At 38.0% G+C, this 25,773-nt stretch overlaps 1 protein-coding gene across 2 annotated transcripts in view; it reads right to left on the bottom strand.

The window, feature by feature from the left end:
• Positions 1-720: 720 nt before the first annotated feature.
• Positions 721-25,773, bottom strand: part of GPATCH2 (G-patch domain containing 2) — a 167,819-nt gene continuing 142,766 nt past the window's right edge. Inside the window, exons 9-10 of one of the 2 annotated variants that reach the window (XM_060091430.1) lie at positions 17,794-17,882; positions 721-4,829 (exon numbers count right to left, since the gene is read on the bottom strand). In XM_060091430.1, the coding sequence (XP_059947413.1) occupies positions 4,609-4,829; positions 17,794-17,882 (310 nt within the window). In that variant the 3' untranslated portion in view covers positions 721-4,608. Of the gene's footprint in view, positions 4,830-4,997; positions 5,084-17,793; positions 17,883-25,773 lie in introns of those variants that run through there. The other variant, XM_060091432.1, reaches the window with a different exon arrangement.

The following is a 25,773-nucleotide window of genomic DNA, read 5'->3' as shown; positions in this document are numbered from 1 at the left end:
TCCAGATGCGCAGGCTCAGTAGCTCTGGCTCAGGGGCCCAGTTGCTCCGCGGCATGTGGGATCTTCCCAGACCAGGGCTCGAACCCGTATCCCCTGCATTGGCAGGCAGATTCTCAACCACTGCGCCACCAGGGAAGCCCGGAACTCAACGTTTTAATGCATATTATAAAATATTTTAAAAATCCAGGCAGGTTTCTGAGAGGTACAATTTCCCAGAAGGAAATGGAGGGACTGTAACACATATGGTCCTGATGGATATTTCAAGTGTCAGAGAGAATTTGCACTCGTTACTTTAGAATCAGAATCTCTGAGTGGAAAGAGACCCTAAGCCGTTTAGTCCAGCCCAGTTTCAGAGAAAACAAACAAAGCCAGGAAAATGTAGTAGAACAGGTCACAATCAGCTGTGAATAAATGAAATCAAATATATTTACCAATTTTTTTTTCTCTAAAATTTTTTGGAAAATGTTGACATTTTCCAGGGCTTAAAGGTTAACAATGAATTTAACCGCACTGTTTGATGTCGTCAATGGGTAGTAATTAAAAAAAAAATAAAGTCCTTTCAACTCTATTTTTTATTACTTTTAGAAGGAAACATTTAAAGCACAAAGACAATGACTGCTTATAAATAACATTCTCAAACATTGTGTTTATTCTTTCATTCTTTGTTGTACTATTAATATACCTTTCTAGTAAAAGAAAAAAATCCAAAATATTCTTTGCAAAACAACTTCATTTTACAATACTCATTTAGATCACTTTTTTTTTTTTAGAAAGACAGAGTACAGGAGGAAATGGTTTTAAAAGGCATGTCAACAGTGATTTTTCTCTTTCATGAAATATCTGCTCAAAATGAAAATATATTGAAGAGAAGCCATTGTCAGTCAATTAATTGCAAGAATATCAATTCACAATGCTAAAATAAGAATATTAATAAAATGCAATTTTGCCATCATGTCCGTATATGGCACACATATGTGCCCTGTAAACATACCTATATGTATGCATTAGGCATATCTTTAACCCTACTTGTCTTAACTTCTCTTTGATAGAAACAGTGTGTGTTATAAAATCTATGTTTTAAAATGCTGAGACCAATTAATTGGTAAATTTTAGTTAGCAATGGATTTTCTTTTAAAGGGGTATCATATAATTAAAAAATAAAAGCAAATAAATTTGAGGGGGGAACATAGCCTTAAAAATTGCATTTGGGGAGAAAGAAGGAAAAAAGGAGGAAGGAGGGAGGGAAGGAAGGAAGGAAGGAAATGACCCCAACACACAATCTGACTAATATCAAGTATAACACATATATAAAGGCAAAAAGTTGAAGTGCTAATATAGCCACACTCATCCTCTCTCGGCTACTGCTGGGACTGGATAATTTGGGTAGTAGTGGAAGAGACCAATGTACTCTCTAAAATTTTTAGTACAAGCAATTAATTTGATATGAAGCTTTAGATACTGTAGAAGAGTTGGCTTTATGAAGAAGAGAAAAATCTAACCACCTTTTTAAGGAGATATGATTGATACATTCTAAAGGATGGATTCCTTTGGATGCTTTGGGTTCTATGGGCATAGGAGCCAGTAAAAATTAACTATAACTCAATATAAAACATAAATTAGTGAACTTCATATCTTAAGATATTCGACTTACATTACAAATTGCATTTTTCAATTGGATTTCTTTCTCCGATTCAGTTCAGGTCCATGCAGAACTTCAGGTGTGCATTGATTTTTCTTAAATTTCACTGAAAGGTGAAGGGATACATGTGCTCCTGGTGCATGTCTGTGTGAGAGCTGGGGGGATGCTTGGGATGTTGCCACCTCTCTGCTTTGAGTACTGATTCACATATTCTGTATAGTTAAACACTTCCATAGGATAAGAGATGTTTGAAATCCTCTGTGAGTCACAGAGAGGGCACTAGATGTCAAGATTGAGACCTTTCTTCTATCAGGGGAAAATATAAAGATGAATTGTTTTGGGGGGCTGAGTTAGAGAGCACCCAAGCTCAGTGATATCTTAGAGAAGGTTTGCTTCAGAAGGTTGGTACCTGCCCAGGAGGGCAAGAAAAAGTTTTCATACAGCTACAATATTTAGTTAAGGAGTTCCCCTGTGCCAGCTGGTATATATGGTCTGTTCTTCTTCACTGTGAGGGTTAGAACATGATAAAGTGAAAAAGACGGTCAAATCCTCAGGAATTTAGGATCAGTCAGTCTCACAATAATCTCCTTGTGTGTTATCAGTGGCTCCACATTTGGCTTTTCAAAATTCTAGGATTTTAGAAGATCTTCGGGCAATGGAATTAAACAAGCAAACAAATAAACAAACAAAAAGAAACTTTTGAACAGATCCTAGAGCACTGTATACTACCATAAAGAAGTTTTAAACTGGAATATAGACAATTTTACCCCTTACATAGATAGAATGAGTAGTCAACAAAAACCTTTTTTTAAAAATGGCAGATTTCCAGGTAACAAACTTGTAGAAAAGAATCATACACCAAGGTTACTTTATCCAATGAGAACACTCAACTGATAGCCTAAGAAGAGCATAAGAGCAACTCACCTGGTAGTCTATAGTCCTCTAACCAACTTGTCTTTTACCACGATACTCCTAGGAAAGAAGGTAATTCTTAAAAGGAATGCGTCCTTAAAAGGAAATCTGGCAAACCTTTAGGCCTTTCAAATAGCAGGCTGAACTTCCTCTCCCTAACCAGCAGTATTTTCTTTAGGGGACCACCTGGGACAGGTCTATTACATGCACAAACCTCCTCTCCCCCCTTTAAAAAACTCTTGGGGATTGACAAATTTCCAAAAGCCTATTAGACAGGAGCCCAGAGGAATTTTATCACAGTAAAACTACTCTGTATGATACCATAATGGTGCAGACATGTCATTATATGTTTGTCCAAGCCCATAGACTGTTCAATACCAAGAGTGAACTGTAAGACTAACTGTGGACTTTGGGTGATTTTGATGTGTCAACGTAGGTTCATCAATTGTAACAATGTCCCACTCTGATGAGGGAAGTTGATAACGGGAGGCCGTGCATGCATGGGAGCAGGGGATTTATGAGAAATCTCTGTACCTTCCCCATAATTTTGCTGTGAACCTAAAACTACTCTAGAAAAACAAAGGGTTGGACTTCCCTGGTGGCACAGTGGTTGAGAGTCTGCCTGCCGATGCAGGGGACACGGGTTCATGCCCCGGTCCGCGAAGATCCCACATGCCGCGTAGCGGCTGGGCCCTTGAGCCATGGCCGCTGAGCCTGTGTGTCTGGAGCCTGTGCTCTGCACTGGGAGAAGCCACAACAGTGAGAGGCCCACGTACCAAAAAAAAAAAAAAAAAAAGAAAAGAAAAACAAAGGGTTAAAAAAATAAAAACATTAGAAGGGTGATTCACGTGAGTTATCTTGGCCTTCACTCAACCAACAAAGGCCATTATAAAGAGAATATTATTATTAGTCCTTAATAATGGAGATAACTAATCAACATCTAAACTAAGAACAATTTAGAATCTCTGACATGAGGAAGCAGATGATTCAGATTTAAGAATACGAGGCACAAAGTAAAAATGAATTGTTTTGCTTGGTTTGAAGGTAACTGCTTAGATGTTAGAAAGGGCAAATCAGTACCTTTCATTTTTTGTTCACCTTGTATATGGGCTGGACCATTGCCAGAAATCTGAATTCTTGGGAGAGCCACTTAAATCTTCGAATAAATTGAGTCGATATTATAACTTACTCTGATGGTTAAAATTTAAAATCAGTTTACTACAGTTGAGTTGATCTTAAAAAAAATATCAACCTTTGGGAAGCACGAGGTAGAAGGAAGTCTAGATTAATGGAATTTACAGTTCAGTCATGGTGAATTTAAAAAATATTTTCCTTTCCATAATTCCTTTATGTTCTAAAGGAGGTAACATTTATAAAATCTGCATTAAAGTCGTGTCGAGGGCACTCTGGTGATCACAACGATGAGGTTTATTTTTGTCGACATGTCAGAGGGAAACATTAATGGCTGTTTGTCAACTGTGAACTTCATACGACACTGTCCAAGGATAGACAATGGGTGTCACCCTGTTAGAGAATCCTAACAAAAAAGCCATGTTCAAGGAATATGAAATTGGCCAGCCTTTCAAACAGATGTGCTTAGGACTTCACTGATGTGATGATAGGTGTTTTCGGTTACAACAGACAGGGCTGATGTGAAACACAATCCTTTCCGGCTAATCCCATTTTAGAAACATGCGGGCGTGCTCAGTTGCCAGGGCATGGAGCACACACGTGAATGAATCCAGCTAAAGCATTAGAAATTATTGACATACAAGATCAAAATAAATAGGAGAAATTGAGCTGTTCTTTACACCTAGAATGTAAATCGCTGAAAAATTTTGAAACATAAAGGTTTTTACTTTAGCACCATGAAGTGTGATGAAATCCCATTTCTATCACTGTGGCAGAACTGTACGCAGCTAGGAAGCTAGAGTGACAAGTTTGAGGCTTTGATGTTAGATTTCGGCTTCAAAAATAGAAGATATGTTGTAATTTTAGAACAATGGGATACATAGAGCAAATACAACTGGTAAAACATCTCTTCTTTGCTTTTCTTCTTAGGCGGATTTTCCTGAATTGGAGGCAGTGGTTGTGGGGTTGCTTTTTGGTAGAGGAAATCCAAGTCCTAATCCTTTTGGCCTCTGCATGGCTTGAATCGGCTCAGCGATCCCCTTGCCATCTCGTCCGAGACCTGACCCAGGTGTCCAACCCATATTCTGGAGCATTCGATTTCCAATGTTGTTTTCTAGGATTGGCTGGGCGTTTTCTCCTACAAATCCTGAAATTAGAAAATGACAAAAAAAAAAAAAAAAACCCAAACCACTGTTATTTATGAACACAAGTGAAGAGCCTCTTAGGCTAAGAAAACCACACTTTCCTAAGTTTTTCTTTCAACCAGGTTGTTGATTCACCTTTGGATAAGGAGCTTGCTGTAGCAGAGGGATCAGTGAAACAAGGGCCTTGGTTAGTTTCAGCTCTGCCACTTAGTAGCTGATTAAGTTATTTAAACTCTTTGGGCTTCTGACTTCTCATCTGTAAAACAGGCATAACACAAAGCCATCAAAACTCAACTACCAGGTCACATCTTGTGGTTACTCTTCCTTGACAATTAAAGAAGTGATCATCAAGCAACTAACATTAGAGACTGTGTAGGAAGAAAAGGGGTGAAAGTATTGTAAAACCACCTTTTAGTGAGAACATATTCAGTACAGTCTCCTGTAATGGGGCTTCCCCAAAAGTCTGTTGTAGAACTTTGAAGGATATAGTATTTGCCCACCATTCCGTCCTGAGGGCTCCAGGGATAAAGACCTTTCCAAAGATCTGCAGGATGCCTGTGGCATACCAGCTCAGTCCTGGGTCCAGCATGTTTCTGCTCTGAAATGTGGGCTATGTTTTCCTAGACAGTCTGAGGGTTGAAATGAGCAGTTGTTGACAAAATCACTCACTACTCTCCAAGGCTTGTGAGTCAGATGTCTCTTTGGTACCAACCCACGAGCTCCCTGCACCCCTTTCCCATCCTCATCCATCTTTCCTCCCTGATTTGGGATTATGACAGCACCTTCTACCCCACCTCACCCCCCCAAAATTGGGATTCTCTGTCCTACTTCTCTAAGATTGTGTTTAGCATGGTGATACAAGGCACAGAAGGCTCCTTAAGCACCAGTAACAAAAAATATTATCTATGGGACCGCAGCATAGAGTTCTATTTCTTGACCTGGGTGGTGGCTACACTAATGGCCAAATTATTATTGTGTTTTAAAACTGTATCTACACATTTCGATGTATTCTCTGGTATATGTATCCCACAGTAAAAAAATAAAATAATAATAAAGAAAAGAAATGTCAGGGTTGAACTAACAGTATATTTAATCTGGTAATTTGTATCTGGCTTTCTGGGGAATAGTGAGTGGGTTGTTCCTTGTGATTCTAACTTACAGAAGGAAATTGCAAATAGAGATGAGTTTTATAACCGAAACTGATGCATTTTATAACTGAAACTATAGAGTAATCATCAGTTGATTTTTGCAAGACCTTTACCAAACATTTTGATATTCTCAATCTTCAGTACATTTTCTGACTGAGAATAGAATACACTGTTGCCATTTGCTGACTTCATTACAGGGAGTGAGAACTGGGTTACCACAATAATGAATTGGTTTTGGATTTGTCAAATTGGTTCTTAGCTCATTGAAACAAGTATCTTAACATGTAATAGAAAAAACCGGGCTTCCCTGGTGGCGCAGTGGTTAAGAATCTGCCTGCCAGTGCAAGGGGCACAGGTTTGAGCCCTGGTCCGGGAAGATCCCACATGCCGCGGAGCAACTAAGCCCATGCGCCACAACTACTGAGCCTGCGCTCTAGACCCCGCAAGCCACAACTACTGAGCCAGCGTGCCACAACTACTGAAGCCTGTGCACCTAGAGCCCATGCTCTGCAACAAGAGAAGCCACAACAATGAGAAGCCCGTGCACCGCAACGAAGAGTAGCTCCCGCTCGCCGCAACTAGAGAAAGCCCGCATGCAGCAACGAAGACCCAACGCAGCCAAAAAACAAACAAGTAAATAAGTAAATTTATAAAAAAAAAGAGAGAAAAAACCTTCAACTGCAAACAGCTTGAATGGCCAAAGAAAAATTCTGGACTAAAGTTATTTACTGCTTGACAAAGGCAAAATATACATACACAGAGATTTTACATATATATTTAAACTACATAAAAATATACATATAAATACATATAAAATATAAAAAATGCAACTCTTAATTACCAAAAAAACAAAGAGAAGCATTTTGTCAGAACTCTTGTTTAATATAATAACAAAAAGGCAATAAAGTTTTTTTTAAAGTTTTTACTTTGAAATTATGATAATGGTGACAACAAAGACAGACCACCAAGGCATCTAACTGTTTTCCAAACAGCTGCTGCTCAGGTGTGTCAGGTTAAATGGTGTACTAACATTTTGTCCTATATCCCTAATTTTTTTGTGATCTCCATGAATTAATTTAATTCCATCTATAATCTAAGATCAGATCAGAGGGCTAATGCTGCTTTAGGTTACACATCTATTTAATCATATTTTCAATACAAGAGCTTTCAAAGGTTCAGGTTTAAAATTTAATATTTAAGAAAAAATATGAGGTCAATTTAAAACATCTCTGCACAAATTGCTAAATTGTGGTCAATTCTCAGTTCTGAAGTGAATAGTAAATAACTGATTCACTCTTGTAATTTTAAAATGTTGGTGTTTCAAGCATGGTGGCCTAGCAGTGGCCACCCTATTCCTCCCATGCTTTTTTGTCTATATTTTTAATTGAAGTATAGTTGATTTACAAGGTTGTGTTAGCTTCCGGTGTACAGCAAAGTGATTCAGTAATACATACATATATATACATATATGTATACACATATATATATTTTTTAAATATTCTTTTTCATTATGGTTTATTACAGGATATTGAATATAGTTCCCTGCACTATACAGTAGGACCTTGTTTATCTATTTTATAAATAGTTGTGTGTATCTGCTAATCCCAAATTCCTATTTTATCCCACCCCCACCATCCCATTTCCCCTTTGGTAACCATAAGTTCATGCTTGGTTTTTATACAGGCAGAAAAGAATCCATTCTCTCTCTTTTTAATGCTGGTTTCATTTCTCTTCGTAACAAAAAATAAAATAAAGCATTATATTTACAGTAAAAGAAAAGAATATTTAATTTCTCAAATGTTAAATCTTTCCACACTGAAACAAAGATCCCAGAAACAAACAAAAACAATGGCTTTTCTATACAACTTGAAAAAAAATGACAACAGATACTTCACTTTTCACGGGAAATGATTCTAGAGTGAGATCTACTATTGGTCGCTCATCCTTCTTTTATGAGATTAAGACATGGGAGTGGAACAGCTCAGTCTCAGCACAGCATCCTACAACCATCATTTCCTTTTCTTTTGTTCCTAGCAGTGCGAAATCCTTTAAGCCCTTTCCTGGGAGGCTCTCCTGCTCGCGCAATTTTAGCAACACAGAGCCTCCTAACCCTTCTGCAAGTCCTGCTCCCAGCCCCCTTTCTGCTGGATCTCTTATATCTATTACAGCTGAGTCGGTCCTTTCCCCTCAAATCTTCCAAAGTGTATTGTGGATGGTAGTTCACTGGTGTAATTGGCTCAAGAGATGAAAATCTTGTATCGGTCTCTCTTAGCTGCTAATACATCTAGCTGACTGCAAGCCTAATTGGCACCTTGTTTAGTCATTTGGCTCCTAAAGTGTTGTATTGATGTTGGATAAACAGCCAGTGGAAGGGGAGGTGACACATGCTGCTTCCCACATAACAGCTAGTGCATTGCTTCATTCCCGACCCTGTATTCAGAAGGCTTTTATGGTTTATGTTCATTCTTTCTTCCCATCCATCCTCTTTCCCCATTACTTTACTAGCCAGCTGAAGGGCAGGATTATTGTTATTATTATATGTGACGTTATTAGAATTGCAATTTATAATACTGTCTTCTGTTCCCAGTCACTAATTTAGGGACATGGGTTTTTGATTGCTGTTAAGAAAAGAAAGAGCATTGAGCACAGTTTGGGATGTGAGAAAGTGGTAGGTGTTACTACTTTTTGTCAAATGTTTTAATTATTTCTTAATATAGAAAAGCCTAATTCAGACCATCCTACATTTAACTGCAATATTTCAGACATTTTTCATGGGAATTTTGTTAAATAAAATCAGTTCAAATAGATAACTGCTTAAAATACAAGCCACTTTTTAGAAAATGAAATGTAAAACTAGTTTCTTGGGTTTTTTTAAAATTTAATTAATTAATTAATTGATTAATTAGTTGGCTGCGTTGGGTCTTCCTTGCTGCGGGTGGGCTTTCTCTAGTCGCAGTGAGCGGGGGTTACTCTTCATTGTGGTGTGTGGGCTACTCATTGCGGTGGCTTCTCTTGTTGCAAAACACGGGCTCTAGGAGAGTGGGCTTCAGTAGCTGTGGCACGTGGGCTCAGTAGCTGTGGCGCACGGGCTTAGTTGCTCCGCGGCATGTGGGATCTTCCTGGACCAGGGCTCGAATCCATGTTCCCTGCATCAGCAGGCAGATTCTTAACCACTGTGCCACCAGGGAAGCCGGTTTTTTTTTTTTTTTTTTCTTAAATGATGAAAACTTTGCATAGTAGGGAGTGAAAAACATGGTCAGTATTGACATGTCTGGAGAAGGGAGTGTTTTGTTTTTGTTTTTTTTTGCGGTACGCAGGCCTCTCACTGTTGTGGCCTCTCCTGTTGCGGAGCACAGGCTCTGGACGTGCAGGCTCAGCGGCCATGGCTCACGGGCCCAGCCTCTCCGTGGCATGTGGGATCTTCCCGGACCGAGGCACGAACCCCTGTCCCCTGCATTGGCAGACGGACTCTCAACCACTGCACCACCAGGGAAGCCCGGGGAGTGTTTTTATTAATAGATGTTTTGGTTATACAGAAACATTTTTTATGGAATGATTGTATATCAAAGAATTGTGTTTTCAGAGAACTAAAGAAATCTTAAAATAAAACTGTATTGTTCTGAAGGCATACAGGTATGTTTGTTGCTATAATATGATCAGGACCATTTATGGTCTACCTACTACGTACCTGGCATGTGATTTAATTGCTAAGCATGTGACGTTCGTTATCTCCATTCCTCATGACAGTTGTGCAGGGGGGAATTATAATGGGTCTCAGAGAGATGAAGTACTTGACCGTTACCATATCCTAAGCTAAGATTCAAACTTTGGTTAAGCTTACTCTTAAAGCCTACCTACTTGCCATTACCTACACTGCCTCCCTATGAGAATTAATGGCAAATAAACAATTTTAGTGGAGATGATGCTCCAAACCATTAAAAAAAATAATTGGGTTACATATTAATTGCAATATTAACTTCTCTCAATTTGCATTTGGACAGTATTCAGCATAGTACACACAGTGACATACTTGGATAACTTAAAATATAATGGTGCAGCTCTTAGAGATTACCAGTGCTTCTGTAGCCATCATTTCTTTTGATCTTCTGTAGCAACCTGAAAGGTTATTATTGACTCCACTTACAGAAGAAACTGAGGTTTAAAGAGGAAATGCACCTGCCCAAAGTCAACTAGTCAGAAAGTGCCCCAGTTAGAACTTGAATTTAGGACATCTGAGTCTTAATGTTACCCTTATCAATGTTACCGAACATTGATCTTAAAATATTCTATCACCATTAGTTTCTATTATGTCATTTCTTCTGCCACATTTCCCCAAATGACTGAGATTTTAATATATCCATAAATTTCAAACTCCTGGAAAAAAACTGCTAAACTAGCATAGCAAGTCTGTTTGAAGAGTGTTTCAACTTTCCTGAAATACCTCAAAATTCCCTTTGTTTGTTATTAACCCAGCTACTCTAGCTTTCGTTGGCTGATATTTAAATGACAATTTATGTTTTAGTTGTATTTATTGTAAACAGCATATACTGAATTTTGTTCTTTTATTCATTATGATAATCCTTGAATTTAATTGATGCATTTATTCCATTTACATTTATTGTGATTACAGATATATTTGGATTATTTTTACACTATTACTTAATGCTATTTACCTTGCTTTTTCTATACATTTTTGTTTCCTCCTTTCTGGCATCTACTGCTTGCTTATACAGCTTGAAAATTCCATATTATATTTCTATACTTCTAATGATTACTTTTAAACGTTAACATGCATACCTGACTTATTATTCCCTCACATTTTACATATTATTGTTGTCCAGAGTTTTAGCTCCATCTTACTTTTATACACCCAGATTAATCCTTTTTATGGTCATTGTCACCATCATCATTATTACTTTTATATATTCAATGTAAGTTTAGCTTTATGCATGTTTAACAATTTCTTTGCTCCCAACTCCTTCTTGATTTTTATTCTTTTTCCTTTTTTCATGGATTCCATTTTCTTCTACATGAGTTATTAAATTTAGTAATGATGGGTCTTTACCTGAAAATGTCTTAATTTCATCCTCACTCTTGGGAAATAATTTAACTGGACAGAAAACTCTATGATGATTCGGTTATTTCATCTCACACTTTGAAAATATTCTCTAATTTTCTGGATTACACCGTTCTTTTTAAGTTTGTTGCCAGTGTAATTTCATTCCTACGTAGGTTATATCTTATCTCCTTGGTTGCCCTTAAGTTCTTCTCTTTGTCTTTGGTGTTCTAAAGTTTTATTACAGTGTGTCTAGGTATGACTTTATTTATATTTACAACTTCTCAATAGACTTGTACTTTTTGAACATGAAGATTCAAGTTTTCTTCATTTTTAAAAATTGTGCTATTTTCATTGAATTCTTTAAGCATTCTCCTGGAATAGTGCACTTCCCTATCTTTCTACTTTTTCTGGAAGTTCTATTGTATTAGACATATATTGAACTGCATGCTCCTTCAAGTACTCTGGCTATTCTTTTATATTTTCCATATTTTTATCCCTCTGTGCTTCTTTTAGGTAGTTTCTTCAGATCGCTCTTAAAACTCACTGTTTTTTTTTTTTTCAGCTGTATCTAATGTGCTGTTCAACCCATCCAGTGAGTTTATAATTCTCAAGATATTTTCATAATAAATAAAATAATCTCAAATTTCTACTTGGTTCTTTATCACGTGTCTTTTCTTTTTTCAGTTATTCCCCTTCGTTTTGAATGTTTTAATAATGAATTCTTTTAGTTTTGGTTTGTGAGGTCATCTTCAGTAGGTTTTCATTTGTGGTGGTTCTTGAGACTTGGGGTTGAAAGTGTGTACCTCTAGAGTGGTTTTGCACTTGCATCAAAGACCAGTTTTTATGCTAATTTTTGGCTTGGTGTCATTTTAAACTAGAAACTCATATGTGAAGGTAGCCTCTTGGTTACAAACCTTCAGAGAGTTTTCTACTTGGAGCCTAGGTGGAAACCAGATTCTTAATTTTCCTGTGCTTGTGGGCGAGTTTTGTTTCTAGTCTGCCCTGTCCTGAGGATAGAGCTTGTCAGACATTCTGGCTTGATAAGGAGCCTTACACCAGCTCCCCGGCTTGCCTCTCTTTCCACGAGGGCACTAACCAACAAGCCTCAAGGCTTCCGAGGCTGGCATAGGCATGGGGGTGCTTGGGACCATTTCTCTCTTTCTTTCCTGCAGTCTCAGCTATGCATCTAAAGGAGATGGTTTCACATATTATTCAGCATGTCCAGGTATTCTGTGGTTTGAGCACTTTCTCATTATTTAGTCTTTCATATTGTCAGGAACAGCAATTATTTTCTATCTAACATGCGTGCTTACCTTCTTAAGTGTTTCTTGTATCATATGACAATGGAGAGCTGTCTAAGACTCTACTGAGACACATGACTGAAAGGTGGTTCATATATCCAAGAGGGAGAGAGTTACATACTTCCTAGGCTTTTGCAATATGTTTAGATATAGTTAGGGTTCAAAATGAATAACAATAATCCCCCCCGCCCAGTAAAGTCTGCCTGTTTTAAAATCCTGGAAGAGATAAGATAATCTACAGTGGTCATACAGATCCAGTGATAAAATTAAAAAAAAAAATAGGGGACTTCCCCGGTGGCACGGCAGTTAAGAATCTACCTGCCAATGCAGGGGACACTGGTTTGATTCCTGGTCTGGGAAGATCTCACATGCTGCGGAGCAACAAAGCCCGTGCGCCACAACTACAGAGCCTGTGCTCTAGAGCCCGCGAGCCACAACTACTGAGCCCATGGGCCACAACTACTGAAGCCCATGTGCCTAGAGCCTGTGCTCCACAACAAGAGAAGCCACTGCAATGAGAAGCCTGTGCACCATAACAAAGAGTAGCTCCCCTCGCCCCAACTAGAGAAAGCACGCGTGCAGCAACAAAGAGCCAGCACGGCCGGAAAAGAAAAAAAAAAAAAAAAAAGAGGTTAACGTGGTAAATTTAAAATATATAATTATTGATAAGATAAATTTGGACAACGGAAGAGACACAGCACCTTGAAAAGGAGCTTGGTTACATCAAACATTTCCTGATTATGTTCAGTATGACTTAAAAGCACTCCTTTTAAAAACCTTCACCCATTACGATTTACAATCTGCCTTTATTGCCTTCAATCTTCATAAAGATTATTTTATTATTGAAATATCAGTAGGATGCAGAGGAGAAGTCACAGAAAGCTGTGATGTAACCCCTTGCTAAGAACTTGCATGTCCACAAAGACACAGTTTTGCTGGAGCAATATCTACACTGAGATATCGAACTTCTAATTTAAAATGTAGAGAAGAAAGTCTACTACTTATGATGAATACTTTCCCTATGATAATATTTCAATAGAAAGCAAAATAGTAACAGCAAATGCTAATTATGGATAACAATGAATTTAGTAATACATAGTGGACAAAACATTTTTTAAAAAATGTGGTAGCCACAATATCTCAATAAACATACTTAAGTCTTTTTAGTATCAAATCCTCGGTAAGCTATGACTTCTACCAAAAACCCAAGACCATAACCAACATTGCTGACGGCCTTTTAAAAACGTGTTAATAATATTCCTAGTTTGCTCACTGCTTTTCTTCACCTTTACAGATGATAGGTTTCAAACTATAAAATGCATTCTGCTGGCAAACCTTGCTTCAACAGTTCTCAGTTTTATAATAATAAATCTACATTCTTTGCTACTGAGACATCCACTATCTTTTGGTATGTGACTTTGAATGAGGCAGAGAACAAGCCATACATTTAAAAATCAATACCTAACCTTATCAATATTCATTTTACTTTGTCAATACAAAATACGAAGGTGAAAGAGCAGTAAATAAGCTAAAGCACTGAAATAAATTCGGTGTTCCTGTCACAATTAATAAATGTTCAACTGATAACACTACTGGCTAGTCTATAGCCTTACTTAAATTATGCTTCAGTGTTACTGTTACAACAGGGTGAGTAAAATTTTCAATACACTAGCAGGTAAAGATGATCAGATTTTGGGTTATTAATTTCATAGGGAACTTTAAATCTTTAAAAATATTATTTATTATGGATAGAGTATATAACTGTTTAGCATCTTAAATTGTTGTATAAACACAGTTTGGGATTATAAAGTGCCTAATTATAGTTTTCTGATAAACGTTTGCTAAATCTTTTCTAAATCTGCTATTTGATGACATAATATTTCATATATAAATCAGAGGGGATCATCCAACAATATTCAGACTGTCAGCCTTTTAACTCTCATTCCTGATTTCAAATCAGAAAGTGTTACCTTCTCCTGTCTTTTTCCAGCTTAGACTGAATGTTGACAAAAGGTAGAAGGAACTGTGAAAACACATCTCAATTCAGTGTGTTTTCTGGGAGGTCTATAAGGGCCTATAAAATGGCAAAATAACTCTACATGTTAACTCAACTTTGGAAGCTTATAAAGATAAGATTCTTTGTTATGTGATTAACTATATTCCAGAATTTGAAAACTATAATTTTTGGAGACAAGATGATTTAGGATTCATAACCTTATTATCAAAGTGCATTTATGCAAAAGCATTTCTTACTTGAATTTGGAGAATAATCTTCACCTTAGAGTTGATTCATTTGTATTTGAAGATATTCTTTTTAAAACTAAGGATTTTTAAGTAACCTGATTCTCTTCCTCTTTGAGGGGAACGGTTATGCATGGATTGTAAAAATGCATTGAAAATGAGTAACCTAATTCTCTAACTCCAATACTATTGGATTAATTACAAAAATGCATTAAATTTCTGAGTTATGTTCTTTTAGGTAAATAATCTAGTAATAGAATCAAAATCTTGAGTCTTAATAGAATCACTAAAGTTTTGAAATACAACACTTGGAATATGCTGGTGTAAGCTTATGAATGTTTTAGGCTAAAGTTTAATGTTTATACCCATACACTGTAGAAATGATTTCCTCTGATGCTACTGAGTTGTAACATCAAAATCACCCTGTAGAAATAATCACATTATGCTCTCCCCAACCATTATGCATTTTCCTTCTCACTTCACATATGTTCAGAGTGTTAGGACCTGACCCTGATATCCTCTCTTCCTTATTGCTGGCTCTGAGGTGCTTCAGTCACATTCCTAAGATTGTTCTTGTACTATTTCTGCCACCAGTGTTTGGATCATTGAAAGGTAAGAGAATTCAGGGGACCATTCAACTGGAATGGGAATATTAAAGAATCCTATACCTGCCTTATGAAAGATTTGAGGAACTCATGACATGTATTTGATCTAAAAGTGGCTATATGTTCCTGTATAAAGAGATATATTAGAAGTGTTGTAATGAAAGTTCTGTATTTCTATACAGCAAATTTAGATAAATCTTTTATGGCACTTAAGATACATAATAGTCTATATAAATATAAATAATTATATAATAGTCTATTTATATATAAATCAAGATATATATATATAATTGCATAAGACACATGGAATAAGACAGTCTTTATATATATATTCTTACAGAAAGGCCATATGTATGCTATGAAAAGATCATGAGTTTAGGAGTCATGCAGACATTGGCTTGAATCCTCCCTTTGCCCTTCAATCATTCTGCCTTCTTAGGTAGCTAAGAAGACCCTAACACATGTCTGAATCTTCATTTTATGGTGTAAAGTGAATGATAATAACACCTAAGTCATCAAGTTGTTGCAAAGATAAAATAAGGTTTTGGTACATAGTAGGCACCCAGTAAGTAGTAAATATTATTCTACATGAACACAAACACATTCTGCACACCGGTATTTCCTACTTCCAAATTCTGAAAATTCAACAAAGTTAGAGGATGAAGATCAGATATCACACTTGTAACTATACTTATAACTACAGTTCATAATTTAGCCCTTTATGTGGATGGAACAACTGTATGTGAGTGCTCCAATTTTAAGTTATTCTTTAATTTTTTAGTGCTGAACTATGGGATAGGTCTACTGAATACAGAATTTAAGCTTCACCTCTTTTACTTCCTTTGAAATCATCATGTCAAGATATCTGTCTATTCATATCTGTTATCTATATCTATATTTTCCCCTTCTCACTGCTTACTCTCCTGTTGAATCTGAATCTTATTTTCATATTCTATAATTAATCTTGGAAAACATAACTCTTCCTATAAAAGAATTCCTAAATGAAGCTGAGACAGTTTATAAATATGAATGGTTAAGGACCCCAAGCAATAGGCCACTACTATAATAATAACTTTGTAATTGATCAAGGATCTACATGGAAAGCATTTTCTCAGTCAGTTTGCTGAATTACAAACCCATACAGTTAATTGTTGTTTGTTCCTGTGCACGTGTCCACATTTAAGGCCTAGTAGGCTCCCTTATCACAGGTTTTTATCTCTGCTTCCTGCACCACTGCTCTTGCACGAGATCTTTTTTTTTCTATTTAACATCTTTATTGGAGTATAATTGCTTAACAATGTTGTGTTAGTTTCTGCTGTATAACAAAGTGAATCAGTTATACATATACATATATCCCCATATCCCCTCCCTCTTGCGTCTCCCTCCCACCCTCCTTATCCCACCCCTCTAGGTGGTCACAAAGCACCGAGCTGATCTCCCTGTGCTATGCGGCTGCTTCCCACTAGCTATCTATTTTACATTTGGTAGTGTATATATGTCCTTGCCACTCTCTCACTTTGTCCCAGCTTACCCTTCCCCCTCCCCGTGTCCTGAAGTCCATTCTCTACATCTGCATCTTTATTCCTGTCCTGCCCCTAGGTTCTTAAGAACCATTTTTGTTTTTTTAGATTCCATATGTATGTGTTAGCAGACGGTATTTGTTTTTCTCTTTCTGACTTACTTCACTCTGTATGAAAGACTCTAGGTCCATCCACCTCACTAGAAATAACTCAATTTCGTTTCTTTCTATGGCTGAGTAATATTCCATTGTATATATGTGCCACATCTTCTTTATCCATTCATCTGTCGATGGACACTTAGGTTGCTTCCATGGCCTGGTTATCGTAAATAGAGCTGCAATGAACACTGTGCTACATGACTCTTTTTGAATTATGGTTTTCTCAGGGTATATTGCATGAGATCTTGCAATACATATTAATCTTATTCTTATCCTTCCCTACCAAGCTCAGGTCTTTGCCTTTCCGGGAAGGCTTCTGGTCCCCTTTGGTCCAGTGACTTCTCTCAGCTCAAAACTTTTGGTTCTCCCTATACCACACTCATTAAAATGACATGGTGTTTGAGGTGGAAATGATGAGAGATTTTTTATTCTAATGCTAACTTGTCTAAGTAAGGAAAGACGAAATCAAAGATCTCTGGAGAGCTGGGTGTAGAAACCAGACTGCCACACTCATGACCAGGCTGGCATCTACTACCACATGGGCCTTGTGTTTTGAGGCTGCTTCAATACTTGTGAATTCATTACTATTAATTTCCTCTGGGGTTATTTACCTTTTCATCAATTTATGCCTTGTTTTCCCAATAAGTCTGTAACTTTCTTGAGGCCAAAGACACAGCTTTTGAAGTATCTGTATCCTGTAATACCTCACACAGTTTTGCAGGTGTGTAGGAAATACTTTAGTGATCAGCGGCCTGAAAAACCTACACAAGGAACACACAATACATCCTGACACCAAAGGCAAATGATTTGCTTTACTGGTTTCTTGTAACTGTGCTTCCTCCTCAGTGCAAGTGATTAAGGGCTATCTGTATTTTACTCTTGATGATTTATGAACTTTATATGTGTGTTTTGCCCCAAGCCCTTTCTCTTTTACCTGCTGTAGTAGGTCCAGGCAAAGGTGCAGCTTTTCTTCTCCGTTTGATGTCTCCAGTGCATAGGGATCCTAAATGCATGCTTGTTTGCCTACAAGTAATTATCAGAAAAAACTATTAACAAAGGAGGGGAAAAATGACACATAAATACACAGCTTGTATAATCTGAACCTAAATCAAAACATTCTCAACAAAGATGGAGCAGCCTAGTAAAACCACCAATCTTGTTTATATCGAAACATAATTACGTTTGTTGACAAGCGTTCAGCAGCTAAATGCGCCATCATAAATTGTTACTGGAATGAATAATATAAAAGGAATGCTTTTTAATTTTCAAAACTGGCAATCTTTCTGGCTCAACATAAAATCAAGCACTGTTGCTTCTGACAGGAAAATAGCTAAGATTAATTATCTAAAGAGATCACAATATTGTTGCTAGGTTATCAATTGGTTACTAATGCTTTACTGTCAGAACAACATTTATTACAGGAAAAGTATGATCAATTTCTTTTAGGATATTATGTGGCAGTGAATTCTCTTAAAACATTTTAAATAGAAGGAAATAGTGATGTTCTTCCTTACAATTCACAGGATTAGAATTCTTTAGTTAATTATTTATTAGCTAGGTGAGGAAACAATTTGAATGCATTAATGCTGATATTGATACTAGAGAAGCTAACATGATATTGGATTACCTTTGTAAAGACATGATGTATAAGAACTAAGAAGCAGACCTTCTGCTACTCTTGCAACTACTCAGAATTAGACTGTTCTGTCTAACATGGACTCCTAAATTTACGAGTTTTGGAAAAATTAGAAATGGCTCAATTGGAAATCAAGACAAACTAATAAGATGGAAAAGATGGAAAAGTCTTCAAGATTTTCAAGCTATAGAGGACGCTTATGTTCATGTCCTGGATTATAATCCCCGACATGGGGTTGGGATACTACCTGGGGATCATGAAGCAGAAATAAATAAAGCATGTTTACTAGAAAACATGACTTTTTAGTAATTCAGAGAGATATGTGGTAGTATACTGAAGTTTTATAGGGCCCAATGAGAAAACAACCAGATTATTAGAGAAAAATGTAAAAGGAAGAAACTAATTCAGGTAAAACTCAAAATATATACTTCCACACTTATACCCAGGTGTTTAAATATAATGAAAAATTGGAGTTGGGGAGTAAAATTACTTTAAATACAGATTCTATCTATAATGTACAAAGTAAAGTACAATCAATGAGCTGGCTAATCCAAGGGGTATATACAACCAAAGAAGCATACTGTGAAAATCTATCAATATAGGTAGAAGCAAACAGGTATTTATCTAGTTTTCTCTTCCCTTTGTACTGAGTGCATAATGATTCTCTTTTATAAATATTTATAATTATTAAAATATTTAAAAAAATTAGTTCATTCAATTAATGATTAACTTTGCAGAAATACATACACACACGTCAAAATGTTTACTAGTATGTATAACTATAACATTTTTATTGGATTTTGAAGTGTGGTTTTGGCTCATAATACCAAGAAAAAATAAATGGCTATATTTATTTTATATATTATATATAATATATATTTATATATTTATTTTATAAATATATTTATATTTTATATTTATTTTTAAAGCTATATCAAAATTTAAAAAATTTAAAAATCACATCCTTTTTTTTTTTTTTTTCACGGTACGCGGGCCTCTCACTGTTGTGGCCTCTCCCGTTGCAGAGCACAGGCTCCGGACACGCAGGCTCAGCCGTCATGGCTCATGGGCCCAACCGCTCCACGGCACATGGTACCTTCCCAGACCGGGGCACGAACCCATGTCCCATGCATCGGCAGGCGGACTCTCAACCACTGCGCCACCAGGGAAGCCCAGTATCACATCCTTTTTATAAAAAATTAATGAATTCACTTATTCAGCAAGCAATTATTAGTATCTAATGCTGACTTAGCATAAGACTCCATAGTGATGGTGAAAATGAGGAAAAAGGAAGTAGAAGATACCAACGAAATGGAAAGTTCAGTTCTTATTATTGGAAGAGTTTTAAGTCTGAGTGAGGAGATTAAGTCAAAATATATGAAATAATTAGTGGCAGGCACAATGAACTTTCTTAATATTACTAGACATTTTGATATTTAGTCCTTATAACAATTCTAAGCATTTACTGAATATATCTTTTTTCTTTGTAGGGAAAAATCGGTGCTTCAATGGAAAACTATAGAGTACACCCTTCTACTCACCTGATTCTGATTCTATGGGAGCTATTTTACAACTCTAAGTTTAGATAACTGAAAGCAATGGAAAATAACTCTCGTCTGCAGTAATTCAAATGAGTTCTGTCCTGAGGAAGGACAATCCTCCCCACTGTGGGAAAGCCAGTTTGCACACATTGGTAAGTTCATTCAATCTTCCTTACTCCATATACATTTGTGCTTCTTTCATTTCTCCTTTGAACCCATTATAGCATCTGGCTGGTTCCCTCATTAATCAATGAGTTAAAATCTCAAATGCATATTCATTTTATATCTGTAAAAGAGACATGATTTTACCTATTTGTACAACATTATCCTGACACATCTCCGATCCCTCTTGAAACCTCCCCCCTAGAAAAAAGACTGGAGTAGTTTACCTTCCACAGAGCATGTACCAGACAGGCGCGGCTACCAGAAATAGCCGAGGAGGAGGAGGGGAAAGTAACATTCTGGAAGTGGGAATAAAGTGGGAACCCGAATTCTGGAGTGTGGCCCTTCTGTTACGGAGCTGTGAAAACCAACCCACGGACTATCTACTTCTTATCCTCTTGTTAAAACGTAATAAATATGCTTAGATTAAGCCACTGCTGGTCAGGTTTTCTATACCTGTTGCTGAAAGTATTTTTAAATGATAAAGAGTTTGTTCTGTTCAGAGAATTTTGAGTAGTTCAGGATGTCTGGGTAGCAGTGTTTACAGAGGAACTATATAATATGATGGAAGAAGAACGCTGGGGCTTGACCATGGGCCATATGTGCCACATTTGCCCCGTGAAGGTGTCTGGATTTTATAGCTGCTGTGGGGTCATTAAAGATCATTTAGCAGAAGCAAGCTGGCCAGATTCATGGGATGCTGATGAGCTGGGGTTGGGAGAGTAACCAGGTTTGCGAGTAGTCCAGACACAAAGTTCCTCCCAGGTTATCTGTCTCTGTTATAATTAAGAATAATATCATGCCACACAGTGAAACTTCTTCTGAAGAAATACCTTTTTAGAGATCATTAGAAGAATACACAGTAGCTGTTCATTGTGACTATTAAGATGGCTAGTTTCTACTTACATTGTTCTTGCACTAGTGGTATGTAACCGGAGTCTTCTAATTGCTTGAAAAACCATTCTCCCAAGTCCATATCGCCTTTAAAACGTTATTATTTTTTTTTACACTGTTCAAACTTATTAGGAAGGCCTGTTTACAAAGAGGGTGAAAAACAAATTCCAAGAACAACTCCCTCTTCTAAGCCTTTTTCTCATCTGCTGGACCCCAAATTCCCTTTTGGGTATCTGTACAGAACAAGTGGAACAGCACATTTTCCTTCAACTCCCCTCCCCCACCCCCAATGTAGCTACATCAAGGAAAAGAGACAAACATTCAAGGAGAATAAAGTTAAATTAATAAAGTCAGTACACTGAGCCCAAAGACCTGAGCCATAAGAAAAACAGAGAGCTGTATTTCAGTAATTCTATCAAGAATTGACTACCTGCTACAGCACACTGAGAGATCGGGATTATTGATCAGTAAGATTACTCATTTAAGCCTGTCCTCCCTCCTTTCCTTCAGACAGGTGCAACGGAGTTGCTACAAATAACCTAAGCAAGGTCTACTCCGTTATTTAGTTGTCATTCTTCATGCAAAACAGAGCAGTTATTTTTTTTTATTTAAAATCAATGAACGTCTCAAAGGCAGCCTAGTTGGCTTCAGCCTAAATGAGTCATTTGTCTTTGCAAAGCAGAACATGTGGATTATTATTCAAGGTGATGGTTGGCAATTTTTGGTTTTTGTTTAGTTTTTCTGGCTGTGGTGTTTTGAAGAATGACCATATGTTGTCCTATGAACAGACCCAAAGTTGTTAAAAAATGTTAAGATCCTTTTGTAAGGCACTGTTAGGAAATTACCCATCAGCCCTATCAGTGTATTTGTGTCAGTGAGAGCCTTTGCTGGGGACAAAAGTCAGAACCTGGTAACTTTGTAACTACTAACACCTTAAAATTCTAGAGGTAAACACACACATATCTTTAAGTGGAAAGGATAAAGAAATAATGCTTTTTTGTTATGGATTTAATAAGCAGTGTCAGCTATGATTTGAAACACTGTTTCCCTTTGTACTCATTCTGAAACTTTTCCTATTAAATATTAGAAAGCAGAGCTCAAAGGGAAATCTTCGTTTTGTTCTGCTTTTGAGCCAGACTTTGCTTGGTTATCCCGTCATCCTTTCAAATGGGGTGGTGGCGGGAAAGTGGGCATTTCATCCAGAGGAAAAAAAAAGTAAAAAACAAAAATATAAAAAATCCAAAAAAACCCCACAAAGCAGAGACAAAAAATACTAAGGAGGACCACCTTGCCTGAGAACCTGTCTTTTGACAAGGGCTGACAAGGTCTGAAGCAGGCGGTGTCAAACACAATAATATTAAAGAGAAGACAAGAGGAACTTGTCTCTTCATTGTATGCGCATTTGGCTTTTCAGAGAATTAGGCCTAGTGAAAGCTGCCCCCTGGATAAGATGTGTTCCCGAGCAGCCTCGGACAAGCCGCAGAGAAGAGACAAACAGATGTGACTATGGGCCCTGGCATTTGGCAAGAACACTCACTGTCAGTTAGAAAAATATAAGCCTGGACAGGGTATCAGCTGCACAGAAATGAAGTGGGTCTGTGGTGTCACTGGAGGAGCAGTCGGTGCAAATCCAGCCCTACGTGAACTTTCCCTTCTAGATCCAAATCACCCTCTCTTCCACTTTATTCAGTGTCAATATGTCTCAACATATTAACCGAACAAGTAAACATCAGTATCTAGCACTTTTCCTTCTGTGCCAGTATGCACATATCAAGTACTGTTGAGCATAAATATTTCTTAAGTACCAGGATCGCGCTAAATCCTTGCTTTTTTTAAAAAACAATTTATTTATTTTATTTACTTATTTTTGGCTGCGTTGGGTCTTCGTTGCTGCGCACGGGATTTCTCTAGTTGCGGCGAGCGGGGCACTCCTCTTCGTTGCAGTGCGCGGGCTTCTCATTGTGGTGGCTTCTCTTGTTGCCGAGCACGGGCTCTAGGCATGTGGGCTTCAGTAGTTGTGGCACGTGGGCTCAGTAGTTGTAGCTCGTGGGCTCTAGAGTGCAGGCTCAGTAGTTGTGGCGCACGGGCTTAGTTGTTCCGCGGCGCATGGTATCTTCCTGGACCAGGGCTCGAACCTGTGTCCCCTGCATTGGCAGGCAGATTCTAATCCACTGTGCCACCAGGGAAGCCCTAAATCCTTGTTTTTAATGATGTTTTCTTTCAAAGCCCCTTCTTGTGCACACAAAACCTTTTGCATTTGGTATTGTTTGATCAGTTGTTGGGTCTGGCGCCTTCTTTCTCTGGTGGCTTTCGTCATGTGGCATCACGTTCTGTCTCAAGCCCATTTCCCCTCGCTTGGGAACAATCCTCACATCAGCAAGGGGTAGTTTAAGCTATAACTCGGTGCACTGAATTCAGTACTTGTGTCCCAGGATTTGGACCCTTGCTTTACTTTGGACATATCCTATCTCGTTATAAACCTTCTGATATCTTAGTTCTTTTATTTTTTTATTATTTTTTATTTTTTTGCGGTATGCGGGCCTCTCATTGTCGTGGCCTCTCCCGTTGCAGAGCACAGGCTCCGGACGCACAGGCCCAGCGGCCATGGCTCACAGGCCCAGCTGCTCCGCGGCATGTGGGATCTTCCCGGACCGGGGCATGAACCTGTGTCCCCTGCATCGGCAGGCGGAATCTCAACCACTGCGCCACCAGGGAAGCCCCTATCTTAGTTCTTTTAGATTTAGGTCATTGCCTGGACTTGCCCAGATGCTAAAATGCACCTGGTAACTGGATCTGTCTCTAACGCTGCAGGCTGACCTTCTCCAAGCTTCAGCTGCTCCTGGCCCCCGTTCCTGTCACCGCCTACCTGCTTGGGCGGTTCTTTACGCTGCGGTTCAATAACCTCCGATTACCTGTTGTCTGACGCTCCACCCCTTGGATACCGTGATCTGCCTGCCAGGGTGCAGTTCCCCTCTACAGCTTCAGAAGGGTCTGTCCTGTTGGTGCTTCTTCCACCTCGTCTGAGAGTTCAAGTCCAGATCTACATCTTCCCGATCTGCTTTATCCTGCTACATACAGGTATCTGGTGGCTGCTGCCAGAACTAATGTTTCCTGTGCGTTTCCTCTGTGCCAGGTTATATGCCAATAAGCACGTCCCCCGTGGAGCTCCCAGCGAGGGTGAGGGACAGCTGTGTGTCAGGAGGCTCTCGGGGAGCTCAGGGACCAGAGTCACTGCCCCAGCAGCCAAGGACTCTCCAGGGTCCTCAGAGCAGAGCCACTTGGCTGAACTGTAGTGAGCAAGGGGGTGACATGGGGGGAGACGGTGGGAGGCTTCAGGTGGTCCAGGAACCTTATGAAATCATGTGCAAAATGTGCGTATGCATACTTTTTTATCAAGAAGGTCCATGATTCCTCTCTGATTTTGAACCATTAACAGAGACATTAACACCGAACATTATAGACTGATACCAAACTAGTATTCATAATCGAAAATACCTATTATAAAATTTCTATGGAATATTTAAAATATGCTATACACATAGACCACCTTTTCTACTTACAGTATCACAAACAATAGAATTTAATAATGCAAGTTTAAAACAAAAAGCCTCATCCAAATATCTACACGTATCCTGTGTTCTACCTAAAAAGCGACCCCTTCATTTCTCCATCTCCTCACCCTGCTTTACTTTTCTTCATAGTAACTATACTAATATTTCCAAATTATAGACCATGCATGTGTATTTGTTGAAAGGTATGGAAACTATGCAACGAAAGGCTGGTGACGATTATCTCCAATGTGATGGCGTTTGGTGGAATTTTCTTCTTTATGCCTCACCTTAATATTGGGCTTTATTTTTACCATGAGCATGGGACAAACAAACAACAAAAAATACAAATTATAACGAGATGAATTAGAAAACAGCAAACAAGAGGATTAATAAATGTAAGTGGTTGTTGCAGCTGGGGGTATTTCTTTGTCAAAGGCATGGTGGAACTTTTCCCACTGTGGAAACGGAGGTGTTTGTTAGATGAAGCTTTAGGTTTTGTTGGCCTGATCTGCCTGAGTTTCCGACAGAATTTCTTTCCTCTGACGCTGCCGTTTCTGTTTTCCCAACTAGTTCTCCGAAAAGGCTAACTTACACCATATTTGTCAATGTTTGAGAAGGATTTTAACCGATCTTTGGCATGTTACTTAAACTCCCTTTGCCTCAATTTCCTTACCCTCAAGAATTGGGATTAGTTTAGTATTTACCTCAAAGGTTTTTTGAAGATTTTATTTAAAGAGCACTGGTGTAAAACATTTGGTACAGTGCCTGCCCACACTAAGCAACTGATAACTGTTAGCTAATAAATGTACTATTATTACCATCTCCACTTTATAGATAAGAAGCCCAGGGCACAGAGAAGTGAAATAATTTACCCAGGATCACACAGGACAGGGGACACAATGGTATAAGACAACCAGAAGAATGCCTAGTGTAGAGTGTCAGGAAACAGCCACGAAATAAACACATGACGGTATAAACTCATTACATCTCAACACTATCAATACGCTATAATAAGGATATAAATTAGGGTCATTTCTAAATAACAAGTAGGAATTTTTTTGGTAGTTAATAGGAAAAGTAAATTCTTCCTTAACGTTTGATTCTGCTGGCTTTAAAGGTGTCATAGCACG

Source organism: Mesoplodon densirostris, chromosome 2 (genome assembly GCF_025265405.1).
Source record: "Mesoplodon densirostris isolate mMesDen1 chromosome 2, mMesDen1 primary haplotype, whole genome shotgun sequence".
In the NCBI taxonomy this organism is placed as follows: Eukaryota; Metazoa; Chordata; class Mammalia; order Artiodactyla; family Ziphiidae; genus Mesoplodon; species Mesoplodon densirostris.
Note: the sequence above shows the minus strand (reverse complement) of the source record. Positions and strands in the feature narration are given on the sequence as shown.